The sequence below is a fragment of the Chlorocebus sabaeus genome, chromosome 4, assembly GCF_047675955.1.
Source record: "Chlorocebus sabaeus isolate Y175 chromosome 4, mChlSab1.0.hap1, whole genome shotgun sequence".
Lineage (NCBI taxonomy): Eukaryota > Metazoa > Chordata > Mammalia > Primates > Cercopithecidae > Chlorocebus > Chlorocebus sabaeus.
This window is the reverse complement of record NC_132907.1, coordinates 62,531,555-62,553,807: the sequence shown is the minus strand read 5'-3', so window position 1 is coordinate 62,553,807 and position 22,253 is coordinate 62,531,555. Positions and strand designations below refer to the sequence as shown.

Sequence of the window (22,253 nt, the reverse complement as noted above, 5' to 3'; positions counted from 1 at the left end):
GCCTTGGCACATAGTAGACATTTGTTTCTGTCCCCAGGTGAGAGAAAGTCTCTCTGCTCCTCCCTTCTGGGAATTTCTGTCTGGGATAAGAATAGCAGTGATTTAGACATCATTTTTTGAAGTGTAACATTGGGAGAACACGGTGTCCCCTCCCTTAAAATAGGATATTTGTAGTAGCTTCTCATTAACAGATAAGTAGATTTCTTCCTTTTTGTTTGGTTAAGGTTAGAAACTTGCAAGCAGCTAGAGAGAATTTAGGACTTGGTTTTTAATGAATCAGCAGCAAAAACAAAGGATTAAACATCCCAGGGGGAGTTGGTGAAGAAATAAGTGGGATATAAATGAAAAGACTGAAAAGGCACCAGGGCAAAGAGCCCAGAACTGTGAGTGTCAGAGATGTGGGTTGTGGTGAACAGCCATAACGTGTCAGAACTGCAGGGAACCTTGGGGAGTAACTGGTCCCAACCTCGCATTTTATCAGCTGGAGATCTACAGTGAGAAGGAAGACCGCAGGGCTCCGCTGATAGCAAACTTGTTCCCCTGGAAAAGTCACATTATAGCTCAAGGCAGCTGCGAGGGGAAAAAAAAAGAACCAGGAAAAAGAGATGAATGCAGTGCAAAGAGTTCACAGACTTCACCGAAATGCGGAAGGATCACTGTTTATGCAAAAGCATGAATGGGCGCAGGGAGCTTCCACACTCTTGCATCCGGCTCGTGCGCTCTGGAGAGGCCTCCTTGGCAGGTCTGAGCGGCCCCAGGAGCCTGTGTTTCTGGTGATTCTGATGCTCAGCGAGATTATAAAAAGTGAAAGTGGCAAGCTTCTAAGAGTCTCCTGGCTAGGAGCTGGGTGATGCCCAGGGACCTCTGTGTGCATGGCGTTGAGACAAGGGGAGGTTTTAGGCCCCCAACTGTCTCCCTATTTTCCACAGTTCAGGGACAGAGGGAGTGAGGCCAAGGTGTTTGTGGTGCTCGTGGGAAACTTAGAAGCACAGATTCCCCCAGCCTGCTCCGGATCCTCATGAGCACAGACTGGCTTGCACATCATTGTTCTCGTTGCCTTCCCAGACACCAGTTCCTATTATATAGACCGGAGCTGCTGATGCAGAAACGGCCTCATTCTCAGCACCCGCAGCAGGCGGCCACACATGGCGATCCACAGCTCCCCGAGTTGTGCATTTTCTCCCCACTGCTCCAAACTGTCAACTTCTCTCTCTCCCCCGCCTCAGCCTGGGACTTCCCCAAGTAGGTCTCAGTTCACTTAGATGTTCCTTAAGCAACACTTCAGCTGGCACAGGACATAGAAAAGGTTGCTTGAAACTCAATGCCTTATGTCGGATTGCCAGAGCAAGATAGGAAGGACAAGACGGCAATGATTGCTGGTCTAAGAAAATAAGATTTACATATGGGGGTGGTTTTTGTTTGGTTTGGTTTTATATTTAAGAAGATGAAGTGGTTATTTAAGTGGGTGGAGGAAGAAAGGAGATAAGAGTAATTATTTGGCCAAGATGAATTGCCTGGAAAACTGCTGAAGTTTGAATTAGGCTTACTCCCGTGGCACACTCTCAGGGCCTGTTCCAACTGGCTACCTGGCCTTACTGCATTTTTATCTAAGCAGTTTGCAGTTCTCAAGGAGGTAAACAGCTCATGTCATTTGCATAGAAAAGCCTTTTTTTTTTTTTTTGGCAACAAGGTCTCACTCTGTTGCCCAGGCTAGAGTGCAGTGGCATAATTATGGCTCACTGCAGCCTTGACCTCCTGGGCTCAAGAGATCCTCCCACCTCAGCCTCCTGAGTAGCTAGGATTATAGTTGCATACCACCATGCCTGGCTAATTTAGTCTTTGTATGTTTTGTAGAGACAGGGTCTCCCTGTGTTTTCTAGGTTGGTCTCAACCTCCTGGGCTCAAGCAATCCTCCCGTTTCGGCCTCCCAAAGTACTGGAATTACAGGCGTGAGCCAGGTTGCTCAGCCAGGAAAGCAAATCTTATATTTCACATGGATCCTCAGAGAGCAGTGGTCTCCGTAATAGAATAGGCACACCCAGAAGAGAAGCCAGATGATTTCTCGGGGTGTGGGAGGAAAATATTAGAACATATGTAGGTCTTATCATGTTTTAGATTGTTTTGTTTTATGGTACATGCAGACATTAGTACAGTAGTATAGGTTTAGAATTTATGAATCTGTGTTAGGAGTGCTTGATGGCTTCCCGGCTTAGAAAGACTGACATCATAGCACGGAGCATTAGGAAATACAGTTAAAAAAATCTACTTAGTATGCAGTCAATTTTATTATCGTTCTTTGGATTTGAAAAATTCTTTCAGATTTCAATGAAAATAAAATATGAATCGTTGGAGCATAAAATAAAGTTTCTTTGCCCTCAAGTTAATTTCTTTTATGAACATAATATGTAGAAGTCATGTAATGACTTTCTAACGGGAGGTAAGTTGCTTCCTGTCTTTGCATATTTCATTATAGTGTTCCAAGATGCCTTCTCACCCCCGTTCCAAATTTTCCTCTTATTTGTAACACTGCTATTTAGTTAATTTCGGTTTATATGTCTTTAAGGGGCTTATGTCTATGGTCCACACGTTGAAAAGTAAAGTTGAATATACATATATATATATATATTTTTTTTTTTTTTTTTTTTTTTTTGAGACAGTCATCGTCTGTCACCCAGGCTGGAGTACAGTGGCACAATGTCAGCTCACTGCAACCTCTGCCTCCGTGCCCGGCTAATTTTTGTATTTTTAGTGGAGACAAGGTTTCACCATGTTGGCCAAGCTGGTCTCAAACTCCTGACCTCATGCTCCGCCTGCGTCGGCCTCCCAAAGTGCTGGGATTACAGGCGTGAGTCACTGTGCCCAGCCAAAATATAATATATTAAGAGTCAAAGGAAGATGGCTGTTCAGAAATGAAACTGAAACATTTCTCCTGCCATAGACAAAACGAAGGCAATAACTACAGGAGGTGAGAACAGGGCAATGTGGCTCATTTTTGCACCATATATCTCAGGATTCTGTTTATGAGCTTCGCTGAGCCTTTAAGGTAACAAAAATCCTTGAGATGTATCTTCTGAGACTGTAATGTAGATAATGTTGCTGCATTATCAGAATCTTGCTCTTAAGAGGAAAAGGAGCTTCTCTCTTAGTTTCAATTTCAGTTATTGTGCTGGATTATAGGCAAATGACAAAATGATTTTTTTTTTGAGACAGAGTCTTCACTGTCACCCAGGCTGGATGGAGTACAGTGATGGTGGCATGATCTTGGCTCAGTACAACCTCTGCCTCCCAAGTTCAAGTGATTCTCTTGCCTCAGCCTCCCAAGTAACTGGGACTATAGGTGCACGCCACCACGCCTGGCTAGTTTTTTGTATTTTTAGTAGAAACAGTGTTTCACCATGTTGGCCAGGCTGGTCTGGAACTCCTAACCTCAAGTGATCTGCCCACCTTGGCCTCCCAAAGTACTGGGATTACAGGAGTGAGCCACTGCACCTGGCCAACAAAATGATCTTTGATGGGGTTGCGGCGGGGACCCACCTTACTTAAAGATTTCATGTGCATTGGAAGATTTGGAATTATTATTATTATTATTATTATTACATTTTCCTCTTTTTAGCCACATCTTATGCAACATGGTAGCACAAAGCCTGAGAAATAAAAACAAAGCAAAATACAAGAGGTCAGAAGTTCCCCTGTGGAATCCAGGGCAGAAATTTCACAAAGAGATGGAGCGATTTAGGACAAACTCCTCACCCCACCCCTTACTGTTACTATTTGCTTGCCTTGATGTTTTTTGTTTTTTGTTGGTTTGTTGTTGTTGTTGTTGAGACAGAGTCTCGCTCTGTCACCCAGGTTGGAGTGCTGTGGCGTGATCTCGGCTCACTGCAACTTCTGCCTCCTGGGTTCAGGCGATTCTCATGTCTCAGCCTCCTGAGTTCAAGCAATTCTCGTGCCTCAGCCTCCCGAGTAGCTGGGATTACAGGCGCCTGCCACCATGCCTGGGTAATTTTTATATTTTTTAGTAGAGATGGGCTTTCACCATGTTGGCCAGGCTGGTCTTGAACTCCTGACCTCAAGTGATCCACCTGCCTTGACCTCCCCAAAGTGCTGGGATTATAGGCATGAGGCACCGCATCTGGTCTCCTCACAGAGACTTTCTGACTCCTCCAAGCCTTCAGTCATCTCTCCTTTCTCTGATGGCCAGTTTTACCTGTTTCTCACATTTTAGCACTTAGAAAGCCAGCTCCTGGTTTGTAAATGGGCAGGTGTTTTCCAAACTTTGTTGGTAAAGCTTTTGTTTGGATATTCAAATTTATTTCCCCTTGAAACAAATATATCTACTTAGTAAATATCTGTGGAATTATCTTTTAAGCTATGAGTAGCAAAAAGGTGGCCTTTGTGTCACCCACCTACCCCTCCTCTTTAGCTCTGGGGGCAGACATCTGGAATTCTTCCTAGCACTGTTCCTGCTGATACCAGATACAACCGCAGTAGTTCATAACATGACCCTGCAGGTGCCCACAACCAAGCCATTGTACGAATCAATGCTGGGTGACGGCCAGCCTGACATCTCCGTCCACACTCCGAGCACTGTGCTGGGTGCTTCGGGGATACAGAGATGGCAGACCCAGTTTTGTTTCTTCTCTCGTGCCATTTTCCATTCATTTTTCCATTTTCCATTCATTATTCCATAATGAATTATTATTTCTGTACTTTTTTTTCTCTTTTCTTTTGGCTGGGGGACGGAGTCTCACTGTTGAGCAGGCTGGAGTGCAGTGGTGCGATCTGGGCTCACTGCAACCTCCACCTCCCAGGTTCAAGCAATTCTCCTGCCTCAGTCTCCCGAGTAGCTGGGACTACAGGCACATGCCACCACGTCCAGCTAATTTTTTTTTTTTTTTTTTTTTGTATTTTAGTAGAGACGGGATTTCACCGTGTTGCCCAGCCTGATCTCGAACTCCTGAGCTCAGGCAATCCTCCTGCCTCGGCCTCCCAAAGTGCTGGGATTATAGGCATGAGCCCCCGCACCTGGCCATTTCTGTACTTTTCATATTCCCCTTTTCAGCATAATGAATCCTCAAGGAGTCATGTGCCATACTAACCTAGAGAAGAGATCTGATTCCTTCCGGGGATCAGCAGGGGGTCAGTGGATGGGTGGCATTTGACTATTCCATAGGACTTCCACAGGAACACCTGCAGAAACTGATGACGTTCTGGAACAGAAAAATAATGTACAGAAAAAGTATTTCCTCAAATAGGAAATTTCAGAGTCTATCCAGAGAGCCACAAAGTCTGTTAAGCAAATGTTCAGCCCATGCTTCTAGTTTCAGACTGTGGAATTTTGACTTCTTTTACAAGGAAAGTGACTCACAGATGCTTTTCAGTTGAGGGACAGGGTCAGAGTTTTTGAGATGACTCAAGCCACGGGGCAGAGGAGGAGTGGGATTGAAGAAAGGCAGGATGGAGGTGGAGAGATGGATTTGGAGGCCTTCGCTCTACCTAGCCCCACTGTGAGGTAACCAGAGCCTGTGCTGCAGGAGTGATGGTCATGAGGATGGAGAGGCGGGAAGCCATGTGAGTGACAGGCAGTGGGAAGTCACCTGCCAGTTGGGGTGCTGACTTCTGGGAGCAAGGGCCTCTTGGCGTGGAGGGAGAGGATGAAAAGAGTTTCCTTCCCTTTTTTCCTGAAGGCCGGGCTAGCCCTATGCAATATTTTGAATGGGGTTCTATTTGCCTTTGAACCCTTGTGTCATCCCCTCCTGCTCACTTGATGCCGGCTGTCTTTACAGGCCCCCTGGAGCCCAGAGCCCTCATCCTGGTCTGAACTCTCCACTGAGGTCCCCACCGTCTCCCCTCCCAGACAGCCGTCTCCTCTCCTTCCTCCTCCTCCACGCCACATTCTCTCATTTCACCACCAACAACAACCCAAAAGACCAAAAAACAAACCAACCTCTTCCATTTTTCCAAGCAGTGTGTTTGTTAGGAAAGCAATCTGACCTAAAACCTATTTAAACAGTGGCAGGTGATCCTGGGACACTTAGCAAAGTATGTACATTTTTAAAAGAATCCTTATTACTTTAAAGAGTTTATCTGTATCATTTAAAAATGAAATTTAAAGATAAAATTACACAGAATCCTGGATGACAAGGTTGCTTTTAGAGGAAATACCGTGCTAGCTCCTTCCCTAAGATGTCGCTCCCTGTCACTTCCTTCCCTTCCACTTACTAAGTCATATTTCTGAAAATTCTCAAGTCTTCATAATGATCCTGGGTACAGATGGCAGTGGGGAGATGGGTAGGGCTAGAGTATGAACTATTCCGAGACAGTAGCCCCCCTTCTCCAGAGTTTTGCTTCTTGCAATTTCATTTATCCACAGTAAACCTCTATCAGAAAATATAACTCCAGAAAAAAACAATTCATAAGTTTTAAATTGTGTGCCATTCTGACGAGAGTGGTGAAATCGCACGCTGTCCTGCTCTGTCCCGCCTGGGACATGAATCACCCCTTCATCCAGTTTATCCACGCCGTCTACACTCCCTGCCCGTTAGTCACTACGTAGCCAGCTCCATGACCAGATCAACTGTTGGGGTATCACGGTTCTTGTGATCAAGCAATTGTATTCTACTTCACGATTGCCCCATAGTGCAAGCGGTGATGCTGGCAATGCAGATACGCCAAAGAGAAGCCATACAGGGCTTCCTTTCGGTGGAAAGGTTCTTGAGGAAGGAAGGAAAAATCGTATGCTGAGGTTGCAAGATCTATGGTAAGAACGAATCTTCTATCCTTGAAACTGTGAAGAAGGAAGAAGAAATTCGTGCTAATTTTGTCATCACCCCTCAAGCCGCAAAAGTTACAGCCACAGTGCATAAGTGTTTAGCTAAGATGGAAAAGGCATTAGATTTGTGGGTGGAAGAAGTGAACAGAAACTTGTTCCGATTAATGGGGCCGGGTGCGGTGGCTCATCCCTGTAAGCCCAGTACTTTGGGAGGCCAAGGCGGGCAGATTACCTGAGGTCAGGAGTTTGAGACCAATATGGCCAACATGGCAAAACCTCGCCTCTACTAAAAATACAAAAATTAGCCGGGCGTGGTGGTGCACTCCTGTTATCCCAGCTACTGAGGAGGCCGAGGCAGGAGAATCGCTTGAACCCAGGAGGTGGAGGTTGCAGTGAGCCAAGATTGCGTTATTGAACTCCAGCCTAGGTGACAGAGCGAGACTTCATCTCAAAAAAGAAAAGAAAGAAACGTGGGGTTTGGTACATACCCCCCATGGATGGGGGCACTGTTGTAGATGAGGAGTTAAACTGAAGGGCCAGATAATAAGCATTTCAGGCTTTGCTAGCCAAACAGTCTTTGTTGCAACTGCTCACCTCTGCCTTTGTGCTTTGAAAGCAGCCATAAACAATAAGTAAATAAATAGGCATGACTGTGTTCCCCTAAAACCTGACAAAAACAAGTGCTGGGCCCGATTTGGCCCCCAGGCATGAGTCTGCTGAGCCCTGCTGTGGGTGATCATTTGTGAGCCTGGAACAGCCTTTTTGCTCCTTCCTGTGGGCTCACCAGCGTCTCAGCTTTGCCAACAGATTATCTTAAAGAAGCGCCTGCCCTTAGAAATACATGTCAGCAAAGCCCATGAACTCAACACTATTCCTATAAAGAAAGGAAGGAAGGAAGGAAGGAAGGAAGCAGCAAGGAGCTCATGTTGATGTGGGGAAGGCAGCAGAAGCCTGGAGAGTGCTGCCTGGAACTTAACAGTGAGCCCTGGACGGGTGCAGTGGCTCACGCCTGTAATCCCAGCCCTTTGGGAGGCTGAGGAGAGCGGATCACCTGAGGTCAGGAGTTCAAGACCAGCCTGACCAACATAAAGAAACCCTGTCTCTACTAAAAATACAAAATTAGCTGGGCGTGCTGGCGCATGCTTGTAATCCCAGCTACTCAGGAGGCTGGGGCAGGAGAATCGCTTGAACCCGGGAGGTGGAGGTTGTGGTGAGCCAAGACTGTACCGTTGCACTCCAACCTGGGCAACAAGAGTGAAACTCCGACTCAGACCTAACAATAACAACAACAACTAGTGAGCCCCAAATGTAAACCACGATGCTTTTTTTTTTTTGGAAACAGAGTCTCATTCTATCACCCAGGCTGGAGTGCAGTGGCGCGATCTCAGCTCACTGCAACCTCCACCTCCCATTTCAAGTGATTCTCTTGCCTCAGCCTCCCTAGTAGCTAGGATTACAGGTGTCTTCCACAACGCCCGGCTAATTTTTGTGTTTTTAGTAGACACAAGATTTCACTGTGTTGCCCAGGCTGGTCTTGAACCCCTGACCTCAAGTGATCCACTCGCCTCAGTTTCCCAGAGTGCTGGGATTACAGGCGCGAGCGACCATGCCCAGCCCCTGATGTCTTATTCTTCATCTAAAACCTGCCTAAATGGCATGCCCAGTTGAAACAATCTTTTTCTGTTACAATAATCCATGTAAGAGTACAACACATTTTCTAAAAGGTTTATCTAGAAAAGAGCCTGGCGTGTTTACTGTTGCTGCTGAATTGGATTTGACTCCACTGCTGGATCAGGGCCCGCTCTGACAGTTCACCCCTTGCTTTCTTTCCTGCCAATTGTCCTGTTTACTACTTTTTTTTTCTTTTTTTGGCAACAGTGTCTGGCTCTGTCACCCAGCCTGGAGTGCAGTGGGATGATCTCGGCTCACTACAACCTTCATCTTCCAGGCTCAAGCTATTCTCCCGCCTCAGCCTCCTGAATAGCTGAGACTACAGGCATGTGCCACCACATCCAGCTAGATTTTGTATTTTTTGTAGAGACAAGGTCTTGTCATGTTGCCCAGGCTGGTCTTGAACTCCTGGGCTCAAAACAATCAGCCCGCCTCAGCCTCCCAAAGTGCGGAGATGACAGGCGTGAGCGACTGTGCCCAGCCCTGTTTACTTCTTAGGGCTCTTTTACATGCCTTTCTTTTTTTAACAGCCTTCCCACCTGTACTTTTTACATGTCTTGAGATTTTCCTGTATGCATGTGTATGCGTGCACGCACACACACACCCCTGATTTTGTCATTCTGGTGTTCAAGGTAAAGCATATCATAGTCTCACTTCCAGAAACACGTCCAATGCAATGAACCTGGTAGCCAACCCTGCTAAGAAATGACCCAAGAGTCTACCTTGAGTAGCCAGCCCCCAGATCCAAAGAATAGCTCCAGACCCCACGGTTTTCTCACCCACTAGGTCATGGGACCACGGCAAGAGTGAGAGAGTTCCACTTCCCAGAGAACGCCTGTTACTACCTTACCTCAATTTGAAATCTGTACTAAGGATGAACACGTGCATTCTCTTCCTTGACATCCACATCCCCTGTTTTTTGTTTGTTTGTTTGTTTTTTTGAGACAAAGTCTCGCTCTGTCGGCCAGGCTGGAGTGCAGTGGCAAGATCTCTGCTCACTGCAATCTCTGCCTCCCGGGCTCAAGCAAGTCTCCTGCCTCAGCCTCCCGAGTAGCTGGGATTACAGGTGTGTGCCACCACGCCCGGCTGATTTTTTGTATTTTTAGTAGAGATGGGATTTCACCATGTTGGCCAGGCTGGTCTTGAACTCCTGACCTCAGGTGGTCAACCCACCTTGGCCTCCCAAAGTGCTGGGATTACAGGCGTGAGCCACCATGCCTGGCCCTCCTGTTATTTTCAAAGAGCTGAGAGTTACTGTAGGACACTGTCCTCTCTTGGGAACGTGACACGTACAAACCCACTGCAAGAGGGTCTGTTGTGAGCTAATGACTGATTACATTCCTGTGCCCTTAAAGGTATTGCCTCAACTTTCTAAGGAATCAAGAGATCTCTTTAAATTTGAACGCATAAAAATAATCACTCTCAATGTGTGTTAAGCCCATTCAAATTGTTTGGGGATGATGAATGGGAGGAAACTGGAAATGGGCTTAGCTAGAACAAGGGCAGTATTAATTCATTTGCAGAGCCACAGCCTGAGCGTCGCAGTGGACATCAGCTGCAGCTCCCCCCACTCCCAGCTGCATCTGACGACCTCTGATCTATGCACACATGCCCTGCGTGTACCAGAGCACGCCCAGGGTTGACGAGTTAGACTCTTTGGTGTTACTGTTTTTCATCTTTAGTTCTGAATTACTCTCTTGGTTGGAAAGCAGTGGGTTGAGTGTAGCAGTAGATTCCTGTTTTAATTTCTACACGTAACTTGCAGGCTTCTTGCTACTTTGCGCTGATTTATTGTTGTCCTGATTCCCATTTTCTGAATGGTTATTCATTCCCATCCCAGGCCTCTCTGATGACCATCTGGTTCTCCTTCGGTCACTCAAACATCTGCCCCAGAGACTTGGAAAATGAGCTTCCTTTGGCAACCTAAAAATAATCTTAGTGTGACTGAAGCCTGAAAGGGAAATCACCGCGTTGCACTGTCCTGTGGATACTGATCAGGGGGATGAGCCAACAGAGCTTCCTGGGGATTTGGAGCTTAGATGTCTTCTGTCACATCTGCAGATTTTTTCTTGTTTTTCAAGTCTTGGGAACCATAAAAACATGGTGAGAACTGGGTGCAACCAGTCCTGAAGTTTTCTTTGGGACTAGGCATGCTTGCACAAAGGAAACGGCTGGAGATAAAAGCCATGCTTTGCATGGTTTGTTTGTAAGGCTGCAAGAGCTAGCTGAGAAAGACGGAGGATACTCAGGATTGCGACATGATATTAGTCACAGCGTGTTCCAGGAGAGCTCACAAATGCTTTGAAACAGTTACAGGACGTTTCTAAGGACTAGACTTTTAGCTTGGACCCAAGAGGCCTGTCTCATGGGCAATGATGGTTTGCCCTCCACCCCTAGAAGGTGAAATTTGCCAGAAAGTAAAACTCAGTCCCCGTGGTATTTCTCATCCAAAATTATTTCCAGCCACATGGTCTAGTGCAACTTTTCAGAGGTTCTGTAATGATATAAAATGTCAGCATTATAATAATGTTCAAATAAATTAAATGCCCTTATAAGTCATAATCCAAAGATGTTAAAATCTAAAGTAATTAACATCTCAACTTAAATTTCCTTGACTTTTGTGTTTAAAAAAATCCAAAGCCCTTAATGGTCTCCTTTGATCTATCTATTTTTTATTTTGCTCTTTTTTTTTTTTTTGAGACAGAGTCTCGCTCTTGTCGCCCAGACTGGAGTGCAGTGGCACAACCTTGGCTCACTGCAACCTCTGCCTCCTGGAATCAGGGAATTCTCCTGCCTCAGCCTCCCGGGTAGCTGGGATTATGGACATGCACCACCACACCCAGCTGATTTTTGTATTTTTAGTAGAGATGGGGTTTCACCAGGTTGGCCAGGCTGATCTGGAACTCCTGACCTCAAGTGATCCGCCGGCCTTGGCCTCCCAAAGTGCTGGGATTACAGGCATGAGCCACCACGCCCAGCCATTATTTTGCTCGTTCTTAGTTAAGGAGATCCTTGGTGCTTGATGCTGGAAAAAGATTATGTTTTTCAGCATCTGCAGCCTGGGCTGTTTTCCACAGGAAAAAATAAAGTTTTTTCCAGCTCCAAGAAACTGAATTCATTCAACAGCAGGTCTCTCATGTGCTTTACTTTTTAGTGATATGCAAATAAATAAAAGTAAGTGGACTCTCAATAGTATCAAAACATTGTCCCCACGCCCTTGACATTTAGAAAAATGAGCCAAACCCCAGTCCCTAGACAGTTGTCCTAGGCAAGATTTTGTTCTTGGGACCTTGTTTAAATTTGCCAAACGTGGTATCAAGAACTGTAAAAAGAAAGGAAGAAAACTACCTGAGCTTTTCCACAATAGTTTCGTGGATGCTGGCAGGAGACTTGAGATTCCGAGTCAGAGACAAGCGACCTTATTACTCATGGCACAGCAGCTAGATTTTGGCTTCTCTAATCCCAGTTTAGGATTCAATCTCAGTTGAGGGCTTCATGTTCACATTATTTCCCCTTCCACCCGCAAGTCCTGTGGTAGGACACAAGCTTGGAGGTGTGCACAGGCAGTGGATTTGCATCACAGCTGAGGATCCCTGACCATAGGCAACCTCAGTCTTTTATGATGGGCTAGAAGCAGACCTGACCAACCTTTGCACCACAGGAAGATGCGCGCCTAGAAGCAGACCTGACCAACCTTTGCACCAGAGGAAGGACCTGTCCCTTCCTCCTGAGACACTTATCTAACATTCAAGGCTGTTCCCTCTACAAACATCCCTGGAAAGACAGATAATTCCATGTAACAACAGCCTCTGTCTCTGTTTGCAAGCCATGCAGAAATGCAAGAGACCCAGGGAGAATTATCTCCCAATAGGGCAGACCAGAGAGACTCAATAATACCAAGTAAAGGCAGGTTGATGAGGAAAAGATTCTTGGCTTCTCTTAAAGATGCCAGTCAGTCTGACAGTTGTCCAGAATTCACGACCGTGAACTTAAACCCAATTGGCAGGAATCTTCCTCCCAACTGGAGATGGAGGGAAATCAACCCGGTCCTACTTCAAGTGCTTTCTGTGTGGATTCAATAGCTTCTTGGTTTGCATTTTCACTTTGACATAAAAGTAAAGGGCTTCATGGCGTGCTACTTTGGGTGTGGATGGTGCCTCTGATGGAGGTCTACCTTCTTAAAAGCAGGAATGTTCAGTCAGTCCTGAGCCACATTTTCCATTTCCACTGCCTCTTGGCATGGAAGTGCTTAGACTGAAGAAAGCTTCATCTCTCCTTCCACATTTGTTCAGCTGGAAAAACAGCCTCTGCAGATTCATGATCCAGACCTTCTGTTGATGATTCTAGAGCTTGTGCCCCTAATGAGCTAGTAAGGGCTAATACCTCTGCTGCCTGCTCCTTGAGATTAGTTTTTTCTCAGGTTTTGAGTTTCCCATGGGTTGCATGGCATTGCTTTCTTCCACATATTTTGGGGCAGTAATTGGATATGTCTGTAGTAATTCATATCCTTCCCCTTTAGGGAAGACTCACTTGAGTTTCCTTTTTACCTGCTGCTTGAATTAGTTCCATTTCTTCTTTATAGGCTTGCTTGCTAGATTTGGGTGCTTTTTAAAAAAGTATTTCTACTCTTTGCATTCTGACTGAGACCTTTTTTTTCTAACATACTAATGTAGATAATAACATACAGGGTCTGTCCCTGTGAAAGAGATGAAATCAATCAATGACTCTTCTATTTAGTGAAGTATCCATTGTTCAAATGCATGCTGACCACCACTGGCTCTGCGTTAAGTGAATTCCACCTAGGAAATATTCTCCTATCAGACCAGCATCAAGTTCTGGCCTATTCTCCTCCCGCCAGGCCCCGCCCCCTTGGTTTTTCTCATATTTACTCCCTTTAGAGTGCCTCATTTCATGCATTTCTCAGCCCACTTTCATCAGAGCAATGACCGATAACTGTGTTCCTTCAGAGTTTACTGAGGATTTTTTTCATTCTTCTCGGTCTTCCTTGCGGTTTTGCCTTTTCATCTGTCCACACATGCCGATCTCTCTTGGGAGAGCTGTCCCAGATCATCCTTCTGAAGCTCTTCCTCTGCAGTCTTAAAATCGTTTCTCTCATGTTTTCTGGGCCTGGGATTCTACTCTCTTCCCTGTGGTTTTAACTCTCTTAGGTAGATTTCTTCAGGTGCCAGTCACCCCCACTAATTTAGGAATAATAAAGCACCCTACTTTCGTGACACCCTCTTTAAGATAGGAACCATCAAGGGTCTTTTCCATACATCACTGTGCTCTGGGACTTCACAATCCCAGTTACTCATCAGACTGTGGAACCTGTTATCTAAGATCTCCTCTTTTAAGGAAGTATCCCTTTTTTCTCTAGTAGTCATCATGTATTCCTTTATTTTCTATTTTCCACTGCTCCTATTCTGATCAAAGGACCAGAGTATGTTTTCAGATCCTCCTTGTTCTTGTGCACAAACCTGATTTCTAAAAACTGAGCATTTCAGACACATGCCTTTAAAATGCCTTTTTAGCTGTGAGTTTTGCAGTAATTTTATTAAAGGGCTTTTTTTTTTCCCGTCTCCAAAGAAGATGGCATGTCTTTGGATTTCCGTTGGGTTTTCTTCATTCTTTAATGAAATCTGCCACCTCTCCATGGGTATGAAGTTGAAATGTATATCTCTGCAGTCTAGAGCTACAGTCTATGTAATCATCAAATCTGGAGGCACCCTGAGACCTGGGGGAAGAAAGCTTGAGCCTTTTTATTGTTTTAATTTCAACTAAACCTTACCTATATTCTTATGATACACATTAGGTACTCTACAATGAATTCCTTTTTAATCCTCGTGATAACCCTATAAGACAACTGCAAGGGAATTTTAACCCTTTAAACATAAATAAGATTGTTCCTATTTCACATAATGAAAAAACTGCCTTGGATATCAATCATCAATATGTTACAGGCACAATCCATGCTGCTGCCTATGGCACATGTAAATTGCATTATACTCTGCATCCACGTCCTGTGCTTATTATAGTTTATACATTGAGCAGAACAAGTTTCCATAAATCACTGATTAAAATATGTATACTCTGAATAGGGAGCAACATGACAGTCTCCTTTATTTGTTGGCTGGTGGGCTACTCAGGTGCAGCTGAGAAGCTTTCATTTCTTCCCTTCTTCATTCCTGAAGTAAACGTGGGGGAGAGTAGAAAGAACTGGGAAGTTACAGCTTAGTTGTGTGTCCAGTTTCACTGGAGGGTGGTTCCTTTGGCCCAGGGCAGTGGTGAATTCCAGAGGCCCAGGCCCTGTTCCCCTTCCATGAACCTGGTCTCTGTGTTCTTCGTTAGCTTTCTTGTTGATTCTGATGCACCTCAAAGTTTCCTAGGCCATTCTCAGCCCCTGAGAATCTGCCTAGGAATCAGACCTGTGTAAATCAGTGGCCACGTCAGTCATTTTCACTCTCTCGGTCGTTTCTTGGGCCACTGCTTCCGCCTTCATACCCACTTCCAGAGGACCTCTTTTGGCACCTCCTGAGCTCTGGGGGAGTTCTCTGTGTGAATGTTCACCCTTCTCCAATCCACACTTAGGATTCAGCTTTCTCAAGTCAGATCCATTGCCACATCGTCGTCAGCTTGCTGGTTTCCAGAATTTGTTGCTTTTGTCTTCTGTTTTCTTTTTTCTTTCTTTTTTTTTTTTTTTTTGAGACGGAGTCTTGCTCTGTCGCCCGGGCTGGAGTGCAGTGACCGGATCTCGGCTCACTGCAAGCTCCGCCTCCCGGGTTCACGCCATTCTCCTGCCTCAGCCTCCCGAGTAGCTGGGACTACAGGCGCCCGCCACCTCGCCCGGCTAGATTTTTGTATTTTTTAGTAGAGACGGGGTTTCACCGTGTTAGCCAGGATGGTCTCGGTCTCCTGACCTCGTGATCCACCCGTCTCGGCCTCCCAAAGTCTTCTGTTTTCTTTATCCTTGTGAATTATGTCTGTCTTTTCCTAAAAAAATATTTTCCCTGTCATGTTAGTGTGGTCTCAAAGGGAAATCAGGAGAAATCTGCCACCTTTAGTCAGAAACCTATGTTATTTAATTCCCAAATGCAGGCCCATTTTTCAGATGAGGACACTGATGCTCAAAGAGGTTGACTGACGTGCCTAAATTGCAGTAAAATGGTATACTCAGGATTTGTGCCCAGGTAGCTGGCCGGATTTTCAACCACTGTGTCCCATCACCTCTCTACAAAATCAGATGCTAAAGATGCTGCTTCTCTCTGCTGTGTATGTTACAGGTGTGGAAAATGTTGCAAACAGGAAGGCTCTACCGTGGAAACTGGCAAATTCTGTGAGACTCCATTAATATAATGGGATTGTTTTGTACTACACTTGATGTTAGCCAAAAGGCCGAGAAGCAATAATGGCATTGTTTTGTAACACATGAATTAGAAACTGCGCATGAATAATAGATTTTATCAACTGTTTCGCTGAACTGAAGGCCTTCCAGGAGAACGTTTTGCAAATTTCATTTCAGAACAACTAAAATGACATCATTTCCAGAACAGTTTGCTCTGTGCATCGGGAACAAAACCACACACAGAAAAGGGACTCTCTTAAGAGTGTGGACATTTTCAGACAATAGTCACGAAAGTGTAATCAAAATTGCATTTTATATTGCTACTTCCTGACATAATCTGGAATGAATGAGTCTAAGCAACCCACTTCCTGTTCAGTGAGTTACAAGTCATCTAATGTCACAACAAACTCAACGAAAAACCAGTTTTTTGTTACAAGAGGAAACAGTTCCATTTAAATTCATTCCCCACTGCTAACCCTTTCAGTGTGTTCTGAAATAAAATGTCACTCCTTCCTTGAGCTCAACAGTCTCTGCTGGTAACTCTTTGAGATATCTCTAGGTCCATTCTTACTGGTTCCAGCTACAGGCATTAGGTAGCCACATACACCATCTCTTTTTTTTTTTTTTTTTGAGACAGAGTCTCGCTCTTTTGCCTAGGCTGGAATGCAGTGGCGCGATCTCGGCCCACTGCAACCTCAGCCTCCTGAGTTCAAGCGATTCTTCTTCCTCAGCCTCCCAAGTAGCTTGGACTACAGGCGCTCACCACCACATCTGGCTAATTTTTGTATTTTAGTAGAGACGGGGTTTCGCCATGTTGGCCAGGCTGGTCTCGAACTCCTGGCCTCAAGAGATCTGCCCTCCTCGGTCTTCCAGAGTGCGGGGATTACAGGTGTGAACCACCACATCTGGCCCACGTATACCATCTTTAGCACAGGATTTCTTTGGCATAAAAAACTTCACGGCATTTTGTAGATCATAGAAACTGAATCTGTCTGTCATGACCAGAAACCTTTCAGGCAGGCTGCTTTCCTTCTCGGGTGCTCGTAAGTGCTTGTACTATCTCCAGAATGTCTCTGGTCCTATGAAAACCTGGGGCCGTGTTGGGAAAATAAAGGAGAAGACAGATGGAGAAAACTTCTTAAGTCCAGAAACAATAGGCTGGCATGGTTTTCCTCGCTTGGCATGAGCATCTCAGACAGACTTCCCAGCGTCTGGGGCCTTGGCCACTGTGTAAGCTACCCATTTAGTAGGCACCAGAGGAGGTAATGTCTTGCAAGCCAGGGAATCCCTTTCTCTGAAGGTCCACAGCCTGGGTCAGGTGGTATTACCAGAAGGAACCAGGAATTTTTTTTTTTTTGGACACAGAGTGTCGCTCTGTCACCCAGGTTGGAGTGCCGTGGCGCAATCTCAGCTCACTGGAACCTCTGCCTCCCAGGCTTAAGTGATTTTTTTTTTTTTTTTTGAGACAGGGTCTTGCTCTGTCGCCCAGGCTGGAGCGCAGTGGCCGGATGTCAGCTCACTGCAAGCTCCGCCTCCCGGGTTCACGCCTAGGCTGGAATGCAGTGGCGCAATCTTGGCCCACTGCAACCTCAGCCTCCCAAGTAGCTGGGACTACAGGCGCCTGCCACCTCGCCCGGCTAGTTTTTTTTTTTTGTATTTTTTAGTAGAGACGGGGTTTCGCTGGGTTAGCCAGGATGGTCTCGATCTCCTGACCTCGTGATCCACCCGTCTCGGCCTCCCAAAGTGTTGGGATTACAGGCTTGAGCCACCGCGCCCGGCCGCTCAAGTGATTCTTAAGCCTCAGCCTTCAGAGTAGCTAGGATTACAGGCACGTGCCACCATGCACAGCTAATTTTTGTATCCTTAGTAGAAATGGGATTTCACCATGTTGGCCAGGATGGTCTTGAACTCCTGGTCTCAAGTGATCCGCCCGTCTCCGCTTCCCAAAGTACTGGGATTACAGGTGTGAGCCATCGAGCCCAACTGGAACCAGGAATTTAACTCACTCTCTGGTAACTGTGGTTCACAGTCTGGAGACCGTCTGGAAAGAACCTGGAGACAGGTTCCTTGCATCAAGTTGTTTTTTTTTTTTTTTTTTTTTTGAGACGGAGTCTTGCTCTGTAGCCCGGGCTGGACTGCAGTGGCCGGATCTCAGCTCACTGCAAGCTCCGCCTCCCGGGTTTACGCCATTCTCCTGCCTCAGCCTCCGGAGTAGCTGGGACTACAGGCGCCCGCCACCTCGCCCGGCTAGTTTTTTGTATTTTTAGTAGAGACGGGGTTTCACCGTGTTAGCCAGGATGGTCTCGATCTCCTGACCTCGTGATCCGCCCGTCTCGGCCTCCCAAAGTGCTGGGATTACAGGCTTGAGCCACCGCGCCCGGCCGCATCAAGTTTTTAAGTCAAGCAAAGGGGAGGCTCTAAGGCTTTTCTCTGGATTCTTCCGTTTGTATGTGGCCAGAACTCAGACCTGTCTCAGAGATGGCTCTTTCTTCTCTGTGTGTGTATTGATGTCAGAATTTGGGGTTGGGAAAGACATCCCTCCAGGGAATCTCTAAAATCACCCTCAAGATTCTGTTCCGGCTTTTTCTCCATCATTTAAACCTGGAAACCTGCCAGTCCTGATAAGGTAATATGAATGCAACAAATGTATTACCTTTGTTTTATATGTCAGAATTAATTTGTTTTCTCAATGCCCCTTTCTCAATTTTGCCTACATTGCCTCATTCTCAGACCGTTTTATTCCTCTTTCTAACCCCGAAGGATACTTGAACTTGAGAAGGAAGAGGGAATCTTCCAAACTTTACATACTGTATACATAATTTGTATATAAACAATTACTTCTTAAAAACAATTACTTGTTAAAAGAGATTACCTGTGGAATTACTCTAACTGCTTACTTGATACCTTTTTATATATTGAATTTTTTTTTCTTTTTTGAGACAGAGTCTAGCTCTGTCACCTAGGATAGAGTACAGTGGCGTGATCGCAACCTCCGCCTCCCAGGTTCAAGTGATTCTCCGGCCTCAGCCTCCCAAGTAGCTGGGATGACAGGTGTGTGCTACCACGCCCAGCTAGTTTTTGTATTTTTAGTAAAGACAGAGTTTCACCATGTTGGCTAGGCTGGTCTTGAACTCCTGACCTCAGGTGAATTTTTTTTTAAGAGAAAGGGCCTTGCTATGTTGCCCAGGCTGCTGATCTTAACCTCCTGGGCTCAAGTGATCCTCCTGCCTCAGCCTCCTGAATAGCTGAGACTACAGGCACCTGCCACTGTACCCAGCTATATACTGAATTTAATATACAATATATAATTTTCATTACCTGTTAACTTGAGGGTGAGGAGTGGCACCATAATTACATCACCTTTTGATAACTGGTGAGACAAAATGCAAATCAAGAAGCTTTTGAATACATACAAAAAGCACTTTTAAGTAGGACCAGGTTGATTTCTCCCAACCCCAATTGGGAGGAAGGTTCCTGCCAACTGAGCTTAACTTAGTTGTCATGAACTCCAGACAACTGTCAGGCTGCATGGCACCTTTAAGAGAAGTCAGGAATCTTTTCATCATCAACTTTTGTTGTTGTTGTTGTTGTTTTTGAGACGCAATCTCGCTCTGTCGTCCAGGCTGGAGTGCGGTGGCACCAGGTCAGCTCACTGCAAGCTCCGCCTCCTGGGTTCACACCATTCCCCTGCCTCAGCCTGCTGAGTAGCTGGGACTATAGGCGCCCGCCACCACACCCGGCTGATTTTTCGTATTTTTAGTAGAGACGGGGTTTCACCATGTTAGCCAGAATGGTCTCGATCTCCTGACCTCGTGATCTGCCCGCCTCGGCCTCCCAAAGTGTTGGGATTACAGGCATGAGCCACCGCGCCCGGCCTTTTTTTTTTTTTTTTTTTTTTTTTTGAGACGGAGTCTCACTCTGTCACCCAGGCTGTAGTGCAGTGGCAGGATCTTTGCTCACTGCAACCTCCACCTCACGAATTCAGTCAGTTCTCCTGCCTCAGCCTCCCGAGTAGCTGGGACTATAGGCGCCCGCCACCACGCCCAGCTAACTTTTTGTATTTTTAGTAGAGATGGGGTTTTGCTGTATTAGCCAGGATGGTCTCAATCTGCTAACCTCATGATCTGCCCGCCTCTGCCTCCGGGCATGAGCCACCGCGCCCAGCCTCATCAACCTTTCTTTACTTGATATCTTATATGCCTTTTTAAGTATGTATATCTTCCTTAGTGAGAATATTCCCTATTTTAATGTAAGACTTTTTTCCTCTAGAACCTCAAAGGAAAATAAAATTTCAAATGGGAAGGTTTATTGTTTGATGTATCTCAAAGGTCTTGTACATGTAAATTTACCCCCCAGTTTTTTATAAACACTCTCAAAGTGCACGCGTCTCATTTTCTTCTCTAGTAAATAGGGGTTCGGTTTTGTTTTTAGCATGTTTGGTTTGTCTAGGATGGAGGACCCAGTGAGCCTTGGGATCAGACTTTCTGCATCACCTCCTGGGGTCACACAGCTTCCGGACGTGTGGGCTGACCTCATGTTGATGCCTCCAGGGTGCCTGGACTGGGCTTGATTCCAGGAGCCGTCTGCTCAATACTCAGGAGCGTAGCACACAGAACATTTGGTTGACTAAGATGTATAGCTGCCACAAAATCAAATTTTTACTGTATTTTAGAAACCTTAGAATTGGATTTGAATTTCTGGTTTAATGTTTGTTGCAACTTGCATTGTTGGAAAAAGCACTGGCCCACGGGGTCAAGAGATCTGGGCTCGCGTTGTAGCTTTGTAGTTGACCACTGGGAGACCACCTGGGTAACTGACCAACAAGTGTCCCCAGCTGTAGGATGGAAGACGAAGTGGCCGTGGGATCCCCGGTTCCATGCTGGGCGGTGAGACGCGTGCTGGGGAGGACTGGGGGCCCCGGTTCCATGCTGGGCGGTGAGACGCGTGCTGGGGAGGAATTGGCCAATGCAAGGCGTTGTGAATGCAGCTTATCTGAAGGGTTGGGCTTTGATCCCGTGATCCTTTTTCTCACATAACACATGTATTCCTGCTCCTTGAGCCTTGAGATAACATTGTGGAGGGGGACAGCATAAGTCATCGCAGGGCTGGGCTCTCCCATCAGCTCTGTGATTTTTGCATTTCAGATGCCTGGGACAGATGAACCCCAAGATGTGTGCGGTGCTGAGGAATCCAAGGGGAACTTGGAAAGTCCCAAACAGGGCAGCAATAAAATCAAGCTCAAGAGTCGCCTTTCAGGTAGGTGGGGGCTCTATCTGATGCAGCCTGCCTAAGATGAGCTTTCAGCCTCAGGAGCGGGGAGATGAAGCCATTGCTGGTATGAACTCTTGTCTTCTTTAAAACCTCAAAATCATTTGTTCCTTAGATGGTACATAACCCAGGCATAACTGTATTCAGCCTCCTGCCTATGTGAACATTTTTTTTTTGAGTCATAACAAAGTGCATGGCAACATTTCTGTGTGTCTCTGTGTCCTGAAACATAACTGTCTTATGTTTGGTTCATTTACTTCGATCAGATTTCAGATGATCCTTTTCAATATGGCGTTAATATCAAATCTGCATTTCAACTAAGCAGGAAAAAGATAGGATGGAGTTGCAGCTTTTAGAGCAAATCGACTCTATATCTCCTGGGCATTTCCTTACGGCAGCTGGCCTGGGCCCAGAGAGAGAAAGTCAGCATTGAAAGCAGTAGCTCTGTGCAGGAGGCACCTTAGAACTTTCGTGTATCATTATGAAAGGTTTTTTTTTTTTTTTTTTTTTTTTTTTCCTGAGATGGAGTCTTGCTCTGTCACCCAGGCTGGAGTGCAGTGGCGTGATCTCGGCTCACTGCAACCTTCACCTCCCAGGTTCAAGCAATTCTCCTGCCTCAGCCTCCTGAGTAGCTGGGATTACAAGTGCCTGCCACTGTGCCCGGCTAATTTTTTTGTATTTTTAGTGGCGACAGGGTTTCACCATGTTGGTCAGGCTGGTCTTGAACTCCTGAGCTCGTGATCTGCCCACCTTGGCTTCCCAAAGTGCTGGGATTACAGGCGTGAGCCACACCACGCCCGGCGAAAGGCATTTTTTTAGGCACATGATGGGTCTTTACCTCCGTTAAAAAAAAAAAGTAAAAATTGTATTGTATGGCTTTGTTGGTATAAAGATACAGCTGGAGGCCAGGCGCAGTGACTCACACCTGTAATCCCAACATTTTGGGAGGCCGAAACGGGCAGATCACGAGGTCAGGAGATCAAGACCATCCTGGCCAACATGGTGATACCCCATCTCGACTAAAATTTAAAATAATAATAATAATAATAATAATAATAATAATAATAATTAGCCGGGCATGGTGGCGTGCGCCTCTATTCCCAGCTACTTGGGAGGCTGAGGCAGGGGAATCACTTGAACCTAGGAGGCGGAGGTTCGGTGAGGCCAGATCACACCAGTGTATTCCAGCCTGGTGACAGA

The 22,253-nt window shown here is 45.9% G+C and overlaps 1 protein-coding gene across 4 annotated transcripts in view; it reads left to right on the top strand.

Annotated features, from left to right (window-relative positions):
• Positions 1–22,253, top strand: part of PDZD2 (PDZ domain containing 2) — a 472,427-nt gene that overhangs the window by 383,503 nt on the left and 66,671 nt on the right. For all 4 annotated transcript variants that reach the window (XM_037990734.2, XM_007961284.3, XM_007961289.3 and 1 more), the window contains one exon: positions 20,930–21,041. In XM_037990734.2, the coding sequence (XP_037846662.2) occupies positions 20,930–21,041 (112 nt within the window). The remainder of the gene's footprint in view (positions 1–20,929; positions 21,042–22,253) is intronic.